This window comes from Diabrotica virgifera, chromosome 8, assembly GCF_917563875.1.
Source record: "Diabrotica virgifera virgifera chromosome 8, PGI_DIABVI_V3a".
Classification (NCBI taxonomy): Eukaryota; Metazoa; Arthropoda; class Insecta; order Coleoptera; family Chrysomelidae; genus Diabrotica; species Diabrotica virgifera.
The window spans coordinates 116,474,780-116,488,667 of NC_065450.1; the positions used below are offsets into that span (position 1 = coordinate 116,474,780).

The window sequence follows — 13,888 nt, forward strand, 5'->3', positions numbered from 1 at the left end:
CCATTTCCATTTGGAGACTTATCTCGTGGTATTCGTACTATCCTATCCTCTGCCATTCCACTAATGTGTTCGTTCCACTCCCGTTTCCGTTTTGTCACCCATCCATTTATATCTTCTACCTACATTGCATGCTCTTCTTATGTTTTCGCTTCTCTTCCTATCCAACAGACTTTTTCCTGATATTCGTTGAAGTATTTTCATCTCTGTTGTTTCTAGTAGTCGTCTCGATTTAGATGTGCCAGGTCTTGTCTCCGCCGTGTATGTCAATATAGGTCTAATTGCTGCTTTATAGATTCTTGCTTTTGTGTGTTGTCTTAGGTGTTTGTTCTTCCAGATTGTGTCATTAAGAGATCCCGCCGCTTTACTTGCTTTTAAGCTTTGTTGTCGTATTTCTTCTTCAACATCTCCGTAACTAGTTTCTTGTTTCCGTAACTAGTAAATTTATTCCATAATTTTGCATCATACTGTATGATTTTTTATGACAGACATTAGTCATTCAGCCGGTTGCAATAGATTCTACAGTCACACACGTACACAATCCTATCTCTAAACACTGTATTACATATTCACAGTCCACATTAAAAAATATACGTCATTTGTAGAAATTTTTATTCAACATTTGATAATCTATATAATTACAATATCACAAATTTTATTCAATATTTACAAATAATATAATACATATTTTAATTTATTTGTAGCTTGCTGTTTTCGACCATTATAAATTGTGAATTGTAATTAAAAAATAATACTTTTAATTTTAATAATAATTATAAAATAAATAAAAAAATTATCTATGTCTTTCATACAATTAATTTAGTTATGTCTAGTTAGTTCTATTTCAATTTTGAAATAAAACTCTGTAACTAACTACTTATTGAAGATTTGTTATTTTCAGGTGTTGTAAGTACATTATCAGGTACAGAAAGTTTGTGTTCAGATTTTACTTCTTCTCCATGTACATGCTTTATATACGACAGAAATACATTATATAACATCGTTATAGCATTGATATAAAGCACTTGATATTTGACATTAACATAATAAAAATTTACCCATTGTGTAGGGGGCCATATCAGCCAATCAGCCTAAAACAAAAAATAAATTAAGAAATATATAGCACACATAAGTTACATTAGGAAGTTTCTATTCGTATTAATTCTATTCAGCGTCATATTTATAAATCACCGAAAATTTTATTTATTTTCAACCCTTGAAATACACTGGGGTGCAAAATTAACGGACACCTTAAAAATGGGTCATTTCTAATATCTCGAATTTCCTAAACCTGTTGTACGATTTAAGTGATGTTTTAATATGTTATAGTCTTATTCTTCAACAATATCGCTGTAATAATATTGTTGCTAAACACGGGAATTGTCATTGTATACCCGGTGTACCAATCAAACTGTGTTTTTTTTTCTCAAAGTTCTCATCACCCTTTGGAATATTCTAGCATTTATAAAATACTGAAATTAAAATTAAACTCTAGCCTTGTGTTTTCTCAACATTTTGTTTTTTGGTTCATCATTCGCTTACTTTAGACCATAAAAAGGTTAGGTACTTTAACAATTAGCCATGTTTTTCATCAATACAGAGTGTTTTTAAATAAGTATGGCAAACTTTAGGGGGTAATTCTGCATGAAAAATAATGACAGTTTGCTATATAAACAGTATGTCCGCAAATGCTTGGTTTGCCGAGATATAGGGTGTTTGAAATTTCTCTTACAGACTGACGATTTATTTATCGCTTTAAAACCGGTTAAGATATGCAAATGAAATTTGGTGGGTTTTAAGGCGTAGTTATTGCACATTTTTTGACATACAACTAAAAATTTAATATTCACCATTGGAGCGCATACGGGTAATATGAGCCGTATGCTGGCTAGGGCTGGATGGGTGAAGTGGAAAGAAGCGAGTGGTGTGTTGTGTGACAGAAAAATTCCAATGAAGCTGAAGGGAAAATTCTATAAAACAGCCATAAGACCGGCTATGATGTACGGAACTGAATGTTGGGTAGTGAAGAAGAAAGAGGAACAACGAATGCATGTGGCGGAAATAAGAATGCTTAGATGGATGAGTGGAGTGACAAAGAAGGATAAAATTAGAAATGAGTATATTAGGGGAAGTCTAGGTGTGGCACCAATTGATGCCAAAATGAGATAGCATAGGTTAAGATGGTCTGGTCATGTTCAACGTCGAGACGTTAATCACCCAATACGAAGAATAGCTGAAGTGCAGATTCCTGGAAGGAGTACGAGAGGAAGACCAAAGAAGACCTGGGGGGGAGACGATAAGGCAGGACATGTTGGTAAAGGGGATTGACATTGATATGACCCAAGATAGAATTGTGTGGAGAAATGCAATTAGGGAAGCCGACCCCGCATAGGGATAAGGCAAAGAGAATGATGACGGGTAATATAAGCCGTCATACCCGTATGCGCGCCAATGGTGAATATTAAATTTATACTTGTATATCAAAAAATGTACAATAATTACGCCTTAAAACCCACCAAATTTCATGTGCATATCTCAACCGGTTTTAAAGCAATAAATAAATCGTCACTTTGAAAGAAAAATTTCAACACTGTCTACCTCAGAAACGAAGCATTTGCGAACATAGGTTTATAAAGCGAACTGTCAATATTTTTTCATGTAGAATTACCTCTTGAAATTTGCCATATTTACTTTAAAACGCTCCGTATTGATGAAAAACATGGCTAATTGTTAAAGTACCTAACTTTTTTATAGTCCAACATAAGCGAATTAATAAAAAAAAAAGAATGTTGAGAAATCATGAGGCTATAGTTCGGTTTTAATTTGAGTATTTTATAAATTCTAGAATATTCCACAGGGTGATGCGAAGTTTGAGAGAAAAACACATAGGTCTGGATCCCGCGTATGAAAAAAAAGTTGATTAATAGCAAGCTGAAAATTTGCTAGACACCTTTAAGCTATTAACAAATTTTCAGCTTGCTATTAATCAACTTTTTTTTCATACGCGGGATTCAGACCTAACAGTTTCGTTGGTACGCCCGGTATACAATGAAAATTTACCTGTTTGGCAACAATATTATTACAGCGATATTGTTAAAGAATAAGGCTATAACATACTAAAAAATCACTTAAACCGGACAACAGGTTTAGGAAATTCGAGACATCAAAAATTACCCATTTTTAAGGTGTCCGGTTAATTTTGCACCCCGGTGTATGTTTAAACTTAAACAAAAATTGTCCTTGCATAGTTTAGGCTACAGTAAACTTTGTTGTAATATATTTCAAAAAATCCCTACAATAAAAAAGTTATTAACACTGGACAAATTTGCTGACTTCGTTAATAAGGCTGTGTTTTATCGTTTCACTGCATTATTCAATTGAATAATGTTTATTATAAACTATATTCATAAATAAATCTCAAAAATGTAATGTAATTTTCAATCGTCATTAGATGTTTTATTTTGCTGATCTATAAATAGGACACTGCTACTTAAAGTTATCAAAATGTGCAGTATTTCAGTATTCAGTTGAATGTGAATCTGTGCACAATCCATTGCATTTTTTTTTAATGTTACATTGGTTGTTTATTGGGATTTGTATAAAAAGTTTTATATTTTATCATATTTGGGAGAAATTATTCCGCAGTATGAAATTATTCTTCTTGTTTGGTTGTGAGACATGCACGTTAAAAATCACAATGCTAAATAAATTAAAAGCATTCGAATTGTGGTGCTATCAACGAATCCTAAATAGAGTGGGCTTCGCAACACTTCCAATGAAGATGTTCTCCAAATGATGAATTCAGAGCGTCTGCTCATAAACATCATCATAAAGAGGAGAAAAACAGAATACTTCGGCCACATAATTAGACGACCTAAATATCATCTACTTCGCCTTATACCGGAAAAGTGGAGGGAAAGAGATGGATTGGTCGAAAGAAACTTTCATGGTCAATCATGGTTGCATAATATTAGACAATGGTGTGGTTCCACAGTAGAAGAATTATTTCGCGCAGCAACTGATAGAGAAAAGTTTCAGGAAGTAAACATAATGACGGCCAATATCTGAATTTGGACATGGCACCTAAAGAAGAACATTCTGCAGTAACTAATGTTTTAAAGAATATTCTTCTTTTGTCATCATAACTTTGGATGGGTCTTTACTTGTCTGGCTGTCCTTTCACTCTTGTGCCCTTCCCCTCCATTGTTTTATATTCATGGTTTTCAAGTCGTCTTTCATGCCAACCAACCGTCTTGTTCTGGGCAATTTTTCGTCTTCCATTGTAATATTGTTTTGCATCTTCTTGTCTAGTAACAAATAGACTTCCGAACGGTAAGGTTGTATCCGAGACGTTCTTATCAACGAGTAGTTAAATTAGTATATTATTAAGGATATTATTTATCGTGAGTGATGTCCGACGATCCAATTAAATGGTCGTTATGTTATCACGAAACCAGAAACCAAAAGTCGATTAATAAGTAAGTTTTTACTTTTATTTTTATTAAAAATAAAGGAACAATTATTATTTTAAAATGTTTCCTAATCAGACGCCAACTGAGGCAATATTAGTCCAGGAAAAGAACGTTTTATTTTCAGAAAATGCACAACGTTCGAAAAATGAACAAGCATTATATAATGCATGGGTTCAATCAGAAAATAATGTTCAAAAACTTAATATACATAATCAGCGCCTAAATCAAATAATTATCACAATGGAGCAAAGATTAGCAAAGCTTGAGAATACCCAACAAGATATAGAGTCAACAGCAAGCGCCGATAAAACAAAAACCAAAACAGACAAATCTGAATATTTTACCGATGAAGAAGATTTAGCCAACGAAACGGAGTGGATAAGACAAGAGAACAGGAGGACCAAAAAACGCAAAATGGATATTTCATTATCTCCTCCCTCTCCAGAGAAAGCAACAGCTGTAAAGCAAATTCAAAAGCCAAAACTGCCACCTCCGGTTGTAGTAGAAGGTTTCGAAGATGCTGCCAACTTAAGTAAGACTCTAGTCGATGCTAGTATTAAATTCACCATGAAAATAATGAACAGTGAAGTCATAAAAATCAATACACCCGACAGTAATGAGTATAGAAAACTAATAAACAGTTTAAACACGAGTAAACTTTCCTATCACACATATGAAAATAAACAAGAAAGACCAATCAGAGTAATGGTTAAGAAACTACATCATTCCTATCAGCCTAATGACATAGTAAAGGAGCTACAAAGAAGAGGATATAAAGCTATACAAGCTGATAAGAAATTGAAGTGGAGAACTAAAAAACCTCTTGATATGTTCATCCTGACGTTCAGACAAGATGAAGATATAAACAAAATCTTTGGAATAACTGACATTTTGAGCATGAGAGTAGAAATTGAACCACTAAGGAGCTTGAAGCTGGTACCACAGTGCAAAAGATGCCAGGCCTATGGTCATACCTGGAAATATTGTAATAAGGAACCAAGATGTGTTAAATGCATCGGTAAGCACCTTACCAAAGATTGTCAGAAACCACTAAAAGAGGAACCAAAGTGTATCCATTGTGGTGAAAATCATCCTGCAAGCTACCGAGGATGTTATGTAGCCAAAAAAATACAAAAGCTGAGAAATCAGAGAACAAATAAGGCCAGTCTACCAAAACCACCACAAAGGGTCAATGAGAAGGAAAAGCCAAAAGCACAAAACGTCACTGCAAATAGAAAATACAGTGATGTAGTTAATAATGTAAAACAAACGGACCAAGAATTGGAAACCGAGAATACATTGAAAATAATATTAGAAAAACTTATCAATATAGATGACAAAATAACACAAATAGATATACGCGTTACTAGGTTGGAACATAGCGCTAAAGGAGCTATACCGAAAATTCGAAATGGCTAAGCAACTACGAATCATGGAATGGAATGCCAATGGGCTTCTACAACATAAAAATGAACTGCAAACTATCCTAGATACAGAAGAAGTTGATTTATGTCTCATAGCTGAAACACATTTCACGAAACAATCTTTTATAAAGCTTAGAGGATACAGGGTATACCACACTATACATCCTGACAATGCAGCCAAAGGAGGCAGCGCACTAATAATAAAAGATAACATTGAACATTATGAGGAGCTAAAATATGAAACAGAACACATACAAGCAACTACGGTATGTGTCAAACTCTAAACTAATTGCGAAGTTAATGTAAGCTCAATTTATAGCCCCCCTAGGCATTCCATTAAAAAAGAACAGTATGTAAAATACTTGAAAAGTTTGCGAAAAAGATATATCATTGGAGGTGACTTTAATGCAAAGCACACCCAATGGGGATCAAGATTAATAACAACTAAAGGAAAAGAGTTACTGGCAGCCATAAAAGAACAGAAATGTGAAGTAATATCAACAGGTAGACCGACTTATTGGCCAACAGATACAAACAAAATACCGGACTTAATTGATTTCTTTGTTATTAAAAATATTTCATCCAACTATGTAGATATTAATGAAGGTTGGGATATGAGTTCAGATCATTCACCCATAATACTCACTGTGAGTGACACGATTATCAGAAAGGATTGTAACCCAATACTAACAAATAAACTAACAGACTGGGAAAGTTTTAGATCAATCCTTGAAGATAGAGTTGAACTAGCAGTACCATTAAAAAAACCTGAACAACTAGATGAGGAAGTTGAGTTGCTTGTACAAAATATACAAAAATCAGCATAGGAAAGTACTCCTACTATAAGATCAAACGTCAAAGGAAACAACTATCCGAAAGAAATTAAAAAGTTAATTAAAGAGAAAAGAAAACTTGGAAGGAAGTGGCAACAAACCAGAGCACCCCAAGATAAAACAAATTTAAACAATGCTAGTCAAAAACTTAAAAGAGAGATTCAAAATATAAAAAATGAGTCAATCAGTTATTACCTGAGAGAGTTGACGGATAATAGTAGCACAGAGTACTCTCTATGGAAAGCTACAAAAAGGCTAAAAAGACCAGTAACCCATTCTCCACCCATTAAACTAGAAGATGGTAGCTGGGCTAGAAGTAATGAGCAAAAGGCAGAGAGATTTGCCACATATTTAGAAAATACATTTAAACCGCATGATGACCAAAATAATGATCAAATATCGATAGAGCCTAATCAGACAGAGGAGAGAATCAGACCAACATCCCCGAAGGAAGTAGCTGATGAAATAAAAGACAATATAAATCCTAAGAAGGCACCAGGATATGATCTAATTACTGGAGAATTACTAAAAAACCTGCCTCGTACAGCCATAGTCGAATTGACCAACATCATCAATGCTGCATTTAGATTGAGATATGTTCCAAATTTATGGAAAATAGCTGAGGTTATAATGATACCAAAACCAGGAAAATCACCAAATGAAGTGTCTTCATATAGACCATTATCACTTTTACCAGTGATGTCAAAGCTTTTTGAGAAACTTCTGCTAAAAAGAATAAAACCAATAATAGAAGAGAAAAAAATGATTCCAAACCACCAATTTGGCTTCAGAAATAAACATTCTACGATTAATCAGGTACACAGAATGACTAACATAATTGAGAAATCATTAGAAGAAAAGAAAGTCTGTTCTTTTTAGACGTAGCTAAGGCCTTCGACAAAGTTTGGCATGAAGGTTTAGTCTACAAACTCAAAATTCTTATGCCTAAACAATATTCAGAAATTTTACAATCATATATATCTGACAGATATTTCAGAATTAAGCAAGAAGACGTGTACACTGATCTAAAAGAAATCAGAGCAGGAGTCCCTCAAGGAAGCGTATTAGGTCCTGTTCTCTACCTGTTATACACATACGATATACCTGAAATGGAAAATGATACTATAGCCACATTTGCAGATGACACCGCTATCTTAGCAGTAGGTGATACCAGCGAAGAAGCAGCAGAAAAATTACAGTTGGCAATCAATAAAATACACAACTGGACTAAAAAATGGAAAATCAAATTAAATGAATCTAAATCTATTCATGTCAATTTTACAAATAAAAAAATCGAAAACATTCCAATTAGAATAAATGATGCCCAAATACCATATGCATCTTCTGCAAAATATTTAGGTATCACACTTGATGCAAGGCTTCGCTGGAAAGTCCACATTAAAAAGAAAAGGGAAGAATTAGGTATCCGTTACAAAAAAATGTATTGGCTGATGGGAAGAAACTCTGCATTGTCCACATATAACAAAATACTTTTATACAAACAAATACTTAGACCAGTATGGATGTATGGTTGCCAACTCTGGGGCTGTGCCAATTCAAGTAATATTCAGATTATCCAGAGATTCCAGAATAAAGTATTACGGAACATCGTTGATGCTCCTTGGTATATCCGAAATGTCGACCTCCACAAGGATCTTGAGATGGAAGATGTAGACAAAGTTATCAAGAAGATGGCAGGTAGTCACGAACAACGGCTCCATAGTCATGTAAACATCGAGGCCATCCAGCTCCTCGATAATACTGGGCTAGAAAGAAGACTCAAACGAAGAAAACCATTTGAGTTAGTGTAAAGTGTTAGTGTAAAAGCAGAGCATAGTGTTATATTGTGTGTTAGTTTTAGTATTCAAATTTCATACTTGTTAAAAAAAATAAGAGGACACCATAGGGTTAAGATCTTAGATTATGTATCATTTAGTAATATAAGTTAAAGAAGAACTGATAATTGGTCAACTGATGACCAGATTTCAGTAGTCTAAACACAGCTTGTGTTTAAAAAAAAAAAAAAATCTTCTTGTCTCTGGACATGTCCCAGATGTCTTTGACATTTCACAAATCTTACAATATCCTTCATTAACCTCATCGTTTCTCCTGATTCTCCATGTGCCGTCTTCCTTTTCTTAGTATAGTATCTTTCTCTCGAATGTCTGAGTTCATCTTTTTTTGCTATTACCTAGGTCTCACAACAATAGGTTAAATACTAACTACGGTCTAATTAATGTTATAGGCCATTTTGTTTCTTGTCTAATAATTTCGATACCATGAATATTTTATTAGCATAGTATGTACGATTCCCACTGGAAACATGTGCATTAATTTTACTGCTTATAGAATTCTTTTGATTGATTTCTGCACCAAATATGTGAAGGCATCCACACATTCAATGGTATAGTTGTCTATAAGATCAATATTTTCATTGTCAGGTGTTCTTTTGAGAGTTATGTACTTCGTTTTTGTTTTGTTTATTTTAAGCCCTCTTACTTGCTCCTACTAATGATTAGGGATGGCAACGATGTATCGATAAATTAAATATATCGATACATTTTAAAATTTTATCGATATTTTTATATCGATGTTTAACTTTCGATATATTGGAAAATATATCGATATTTGAGATTCAATGTATCGCCCACACAGGATTAATATACCACATTGGCATATGATAAAATCTTATAATATAAATTAAATCCTTACTTTTTTGAGACGCTTAGTATACTATAGGTCATAGGTACTAAAAAAGTATTCAATATTCTACTACTCTAAAGAAATATCATAATCAGGATTTTCGACCAGTATTATTTAATTTGAATCTCGTATACCCTTAACTTGTTTTCCAAGTTTCAGGTAGTACCATAATAATATAATAGTTTTTAACTTTTAACAATGTTTCTCAAGAGGACACGCTATGTAAACCCTAATAACACGATTTCAAATTTAACATTTGTCACGTTCACGTAGTAGGTTCTATAAAGTTTTATAATAATTGTATTGTATTTACTAAAACCCTAAAACTCAAGATGTCAATGTTACTGGTGTTGGAATTCAACATTTCGTTTTTACCATCTACCATCGAGAATTCGTCCTAGTAGGTAGGTAGCTATTATTGAATTCATGTGTAGTTAATAATAATAAAACGAGAAACAATAATGGCTCCACCCAACAGCAATGTTTGGTTGCATTTTAAGAAAATTAATAAAAAACAATCTCGCTGCAATTTTTGCTCCAAAGTTTTAAGAACATCTGGAAATATGTACCTCCAATTTATACGCCCACTTCAAACAAAATTATAATTTACTTTTTTAGTAGTTTATTTTAGTAATTCTTTTATATTATTTAATTATATAAGAATATATCGCATATATCGATATATTTTCTCTGATATATATAGTATATCGATATCTTCATTCGATGTATCATATGATACGATATATCAATGTGTAATTTTTTTTGCCATCCCTACTAATGATAACTACATAATCTTCCCTATGCAGTAATTTGTACTGTTTTGGTATTTATATGGTTGGTTACATTGGTTTTGCTGATTACTGCCTCAAGAACTAGGTTGATAGTGTGTCTCACTCCCACATTTATGCCAAATGGGGGAGTCAGTTCTCCATCTACTCTAACTACAGCTTTTGAACCCTGCAACGTCATTTTTACGAGATTGATATATTTTTTAGGTATACGGTATACCTGGATTACAAAGAGCTTGTCTTTAAGATTTTGTCCCTTTTCACACTATCAAAAGCTTGTTTACTTCTAACATGTGTATAGACTTGTAAGTCTATACACATATTATTATATAGTTCTATGTGGTATTCATAAGCTTTTTCTCGTATATAACGAATATTATTTTGAATAATAAATATACAAATAAAGTAACCAAAATGATTGTTAAATAATAATGAACTAACAAATTGAAGCAATTTATACATGGAAAGCTTATTCAATTCAGCTACAAATTTTGAGATTTTATAAGTAACAGATGTTTACACATCCAAAGTTAACAGAACTAAGTAAAAGAAAAGTAACTTAGCTGCACACTTGCAAAAATACAAAGATCAACAGGTAGTAACTCAATGAGATTTATGTTTTAAAAGAAATGGTAGTGCTAAATTTAAATGGAAGTAAAATAAATAAAATGTATATGATTATTCTAACTACTACTTTAGTCTCAATGAGAAAAAAATAGATCTTAATATTTTCCACCTCTAGCTTTCACAGAATCTTGAAAAATGATGTTAATATTAGGTTTATTCGTGGAGCACATCCTGAACTTACCCAGAGGGAGAACACCTGCGCAATACAAAATTGGGCATTCAATAAGGTCAAATTTTCCCCTCTGAACAGGCGTTCTCCCTCTGGGTAAGCTCAGGATACATTCGGTGCATGCTACATGAATACGGCTATTATAAACAATGAAGCATTTAAATAAGTACATACTGTGTAGACTGCATAAAACTTTTGTTTAAATTCATTAACAGCTTCTTTGAATGGTCTCATTTCAAGGGCATTTAGCCCAAAAAAGAAACAAGCAATACAAATTGGAGACATTATAAATTGGTCCAGTGCAATTTTCCATAAAATAATTTTCGTTGTCCTTTCTGGCCATTTCTTTGCAATGCCAATATAATAATAATGATGTATGGGGCCCAAGGCTAGACCTACTATAAACATCCGTGCTAAAAATAATTTAAAAATTAAACTGTGATTAGATAAATCTCTTGAAGAAATTGTGAAATTGTACATTTAATAACAATAACATTTAATGTTTTTGAAAATAACTACACACACTTACTTAATCTTGCATAATCATAACGCTTGTCTAAAAGGTTTTGTCTGTATTCTAATTCTTGTTGGCACAAATCCCCAACAAACATCAACAGCCCTGATGAAATAGTATTTGAAGCTAGTAAATACTTTTTGCTAAATAACACACTAACAGTCAAGCCTGCAGGACTAAGTTTTGAATTATTTTTCGAAACATGTCGTTTAACTAGATGAGAATCATTGAAACATTTAATATTTTTGTAATTTCTTAATAAACATGATGTAATTTTATACATGTTAAGTTTCTAGGTTATATTTTTGCATTGGCTTCACACTATCTACACATAACATGTAGTACTTAGTAACGTTAACGTTAACGATGCATTTTATGTAGATCACAAAATAAATAAGATATCACAGTGTAATTTTCTTTAATTTGTCGTCATACTCAAAAAATAAAATATATATGAGATTCATAGAAAAAAGTGTTGTGTGATTTGGTAGAATGCGATCTTACTCTTTAAAAAACATGTCACGTATTTCAGCGCCATCTCAGCACCTGGTTAAATGGAAGGATACTACAAATCTGGCCTCCTCATAAGTGGTCTGTAGCTTCGACATGATAGGTGTGAAATTTTAAACGCTCTTGTTGTTGATTGGATAGGAAGGGTGCCATAATCTAGCCTCCATGCTAGGTACGTAGCCTCCATACGGTACTTCCAATATTTAATATTTTATTCAATTGGACAATAAAGGTAAAACACAAACAACTTTTGTTTCTTACTTATTTATTTATAAAATAATGTGACATTTTACATAGAAATATGAGTATTTAATTTGGATTAAATAAATGTTTACTTGTTGAACTTTTCCACCGTCTGCACACAACTGCTGAACGGAGCCATTAGACCTAACAACAAAACGCGAAATAAAGTGGGTATTTTAAAACTGTTGGATAAACAGTACCTACAATCAGAAAAACTTACCTTTAAAAAGATACACGATTACAAAATAACAAAAATATCAAAAAACGACTGAATATCAGCTTTTTATGGTGACACAAAAACACATCACATAACCGACCATATAAAATAACTGAACGACAACGAACGAACGAACACGAACACAGATTACAGATTCACAGATAGCGCAGGATTTGTCAAAAGTCATGTTCCACCAATTACAATGCCGACATCAGCGCCTCTGACTAAACGGAAGGAAAATAAATACGATTACATGTTTTTTATTAGAGTTAGCGGGGCATGATGAGATTTATGATTCATAATCAAGGATTTCCCACAAATCACAGCTGACTGACAGCATGACGCTTGACGCTGTTGACATTTTTGACATAATATAACATCTTTGCTAATCAGTGACTAATATTCCGTATATCGTACATCTATTAGTATTATTGACTATTAATTGACTATTGACTATTCTTATCGTTCGGTATGGAATTTTGGCGGGTATAAAGTCGTATTGGGCGTCATTAAAAAAATTGAGGTATTGAGCTAGAGGTTAGCTTGCAGTATATCATTAATTAATATCATAAAAGCAATCAAAGCACTTAGGCCCGGCGTAAATTGAACCTAAGCGAGACACAAGCTGCGCCGGCGGGAAGGGTGACCCGTACAGTTATTTTTCTAGTGCACCGCATATTGAACACAAGCCAACCCGACCGTTGGCTGTCGCCGTAACGAATAGAGACGGGCAAAATCAGTGCAGACGTGTAAAGACCGCGTCTCACCATCAAATATTTTGATCAAACAGTTTGAGCAAACTGCGGAAGTACGTCAAAGTGACGTCACAATTGCAGTTTTTTTGAAATTCTAAAAATCTGTGCTCTCACTATCAGTCTAGTTTGATCAAATTTTTTGTATTGTGTTGTCTAACTTGTTTGTACTTTATTTAAAATTAAAATTTTTCATTATTATCCACAATGAACACTCAGGATGTGACGTCACTAACTGTCACTTTGTGTCACTAACTGTCAAGTTTGATCAAATTATTTGATGGTGGGACGCGGCCTTAACGGTTACTTTTGATACCCGTTCTCAGTGTTACTGGTACAAATACTGATTACAAAATACTGATGTATCTGGGCCTAGATTCCGTGCACTGTAGATATCTACAGTCGCTTTCTGTCGATGGCAATTGTCATGAAAATATTTGAATTTTTAGTTTTAATTCAAATATTTTCTTAGTGTCACTTCAGCATCAATTAGAGTATAACCTAGCAAAACTAGAAAATAATTCAATTAAAGCAAAAAATTCAAATATCGTGGGTATACTGCAAAAACTGACCAAGTCAATTTTTATCGATTTTTAGTTTATGTGACCAAACCACTGGAAAGAAGTAACCGAATACCTG

At 33.2% G+C, this 13,888-nt stretch overlaps 1 protein-coding gene across 1 annotated transcript; it reads right to left on the bottom strand.

Moving 5' to 3' along the window:
* Nucleotides 1-592: 592 nt before the first annotated feature.
* On the bottom strand, nt 593-12,020 carry LOC126889708 (mpv17-like protein 2). Its single transcript, XM_050658241.1, has 3 exons — nt 11,543-12,020; nt 11,188-11,426; nt 593-1,088 (listed from the first exon to the last, which is right to left on the bottom strand). Exons 1-3 carry the CDS (start codon nt 11,808-11,810, stop codon nt 867-869), a joined length of 729 nt encoding a protein of 242 aa, XP_050514198.1. The 5' UTR covers nt 11,811-12,020; the 3' UTR covers nt 593-866.
* Nucleotides 12,021-13,888: the final 1,868 nt, after the last annotated feature.

What these genes read in the sequence shown, in the direction of transcription:
- LOC126889708 (XM_050658241.1), bottom strand. Translation starts at nt 11,810, where the DNA reads ATGTATAAAATTACATCATGTTTATTAAGAAATTACAAAAATATTAAA. An exon ending in TTATGATTATGCAAGATTAA is followed by an intron (nt 11,427 to 11,542) that starts GTAAGTGTGTGT and finishes AATTATTTTTAG; the next exon opens with CACGGATGTTTATAGTAGGT. An exon ending in AGTTTTATGCAGTCTACACA is followed by an intron (nt 1,089 to 11,187) that starts GTATGTACTTAT and finishes TTTTTGTTTTAG; the next exon opens with GCTGATTGGCTGATATGGCC.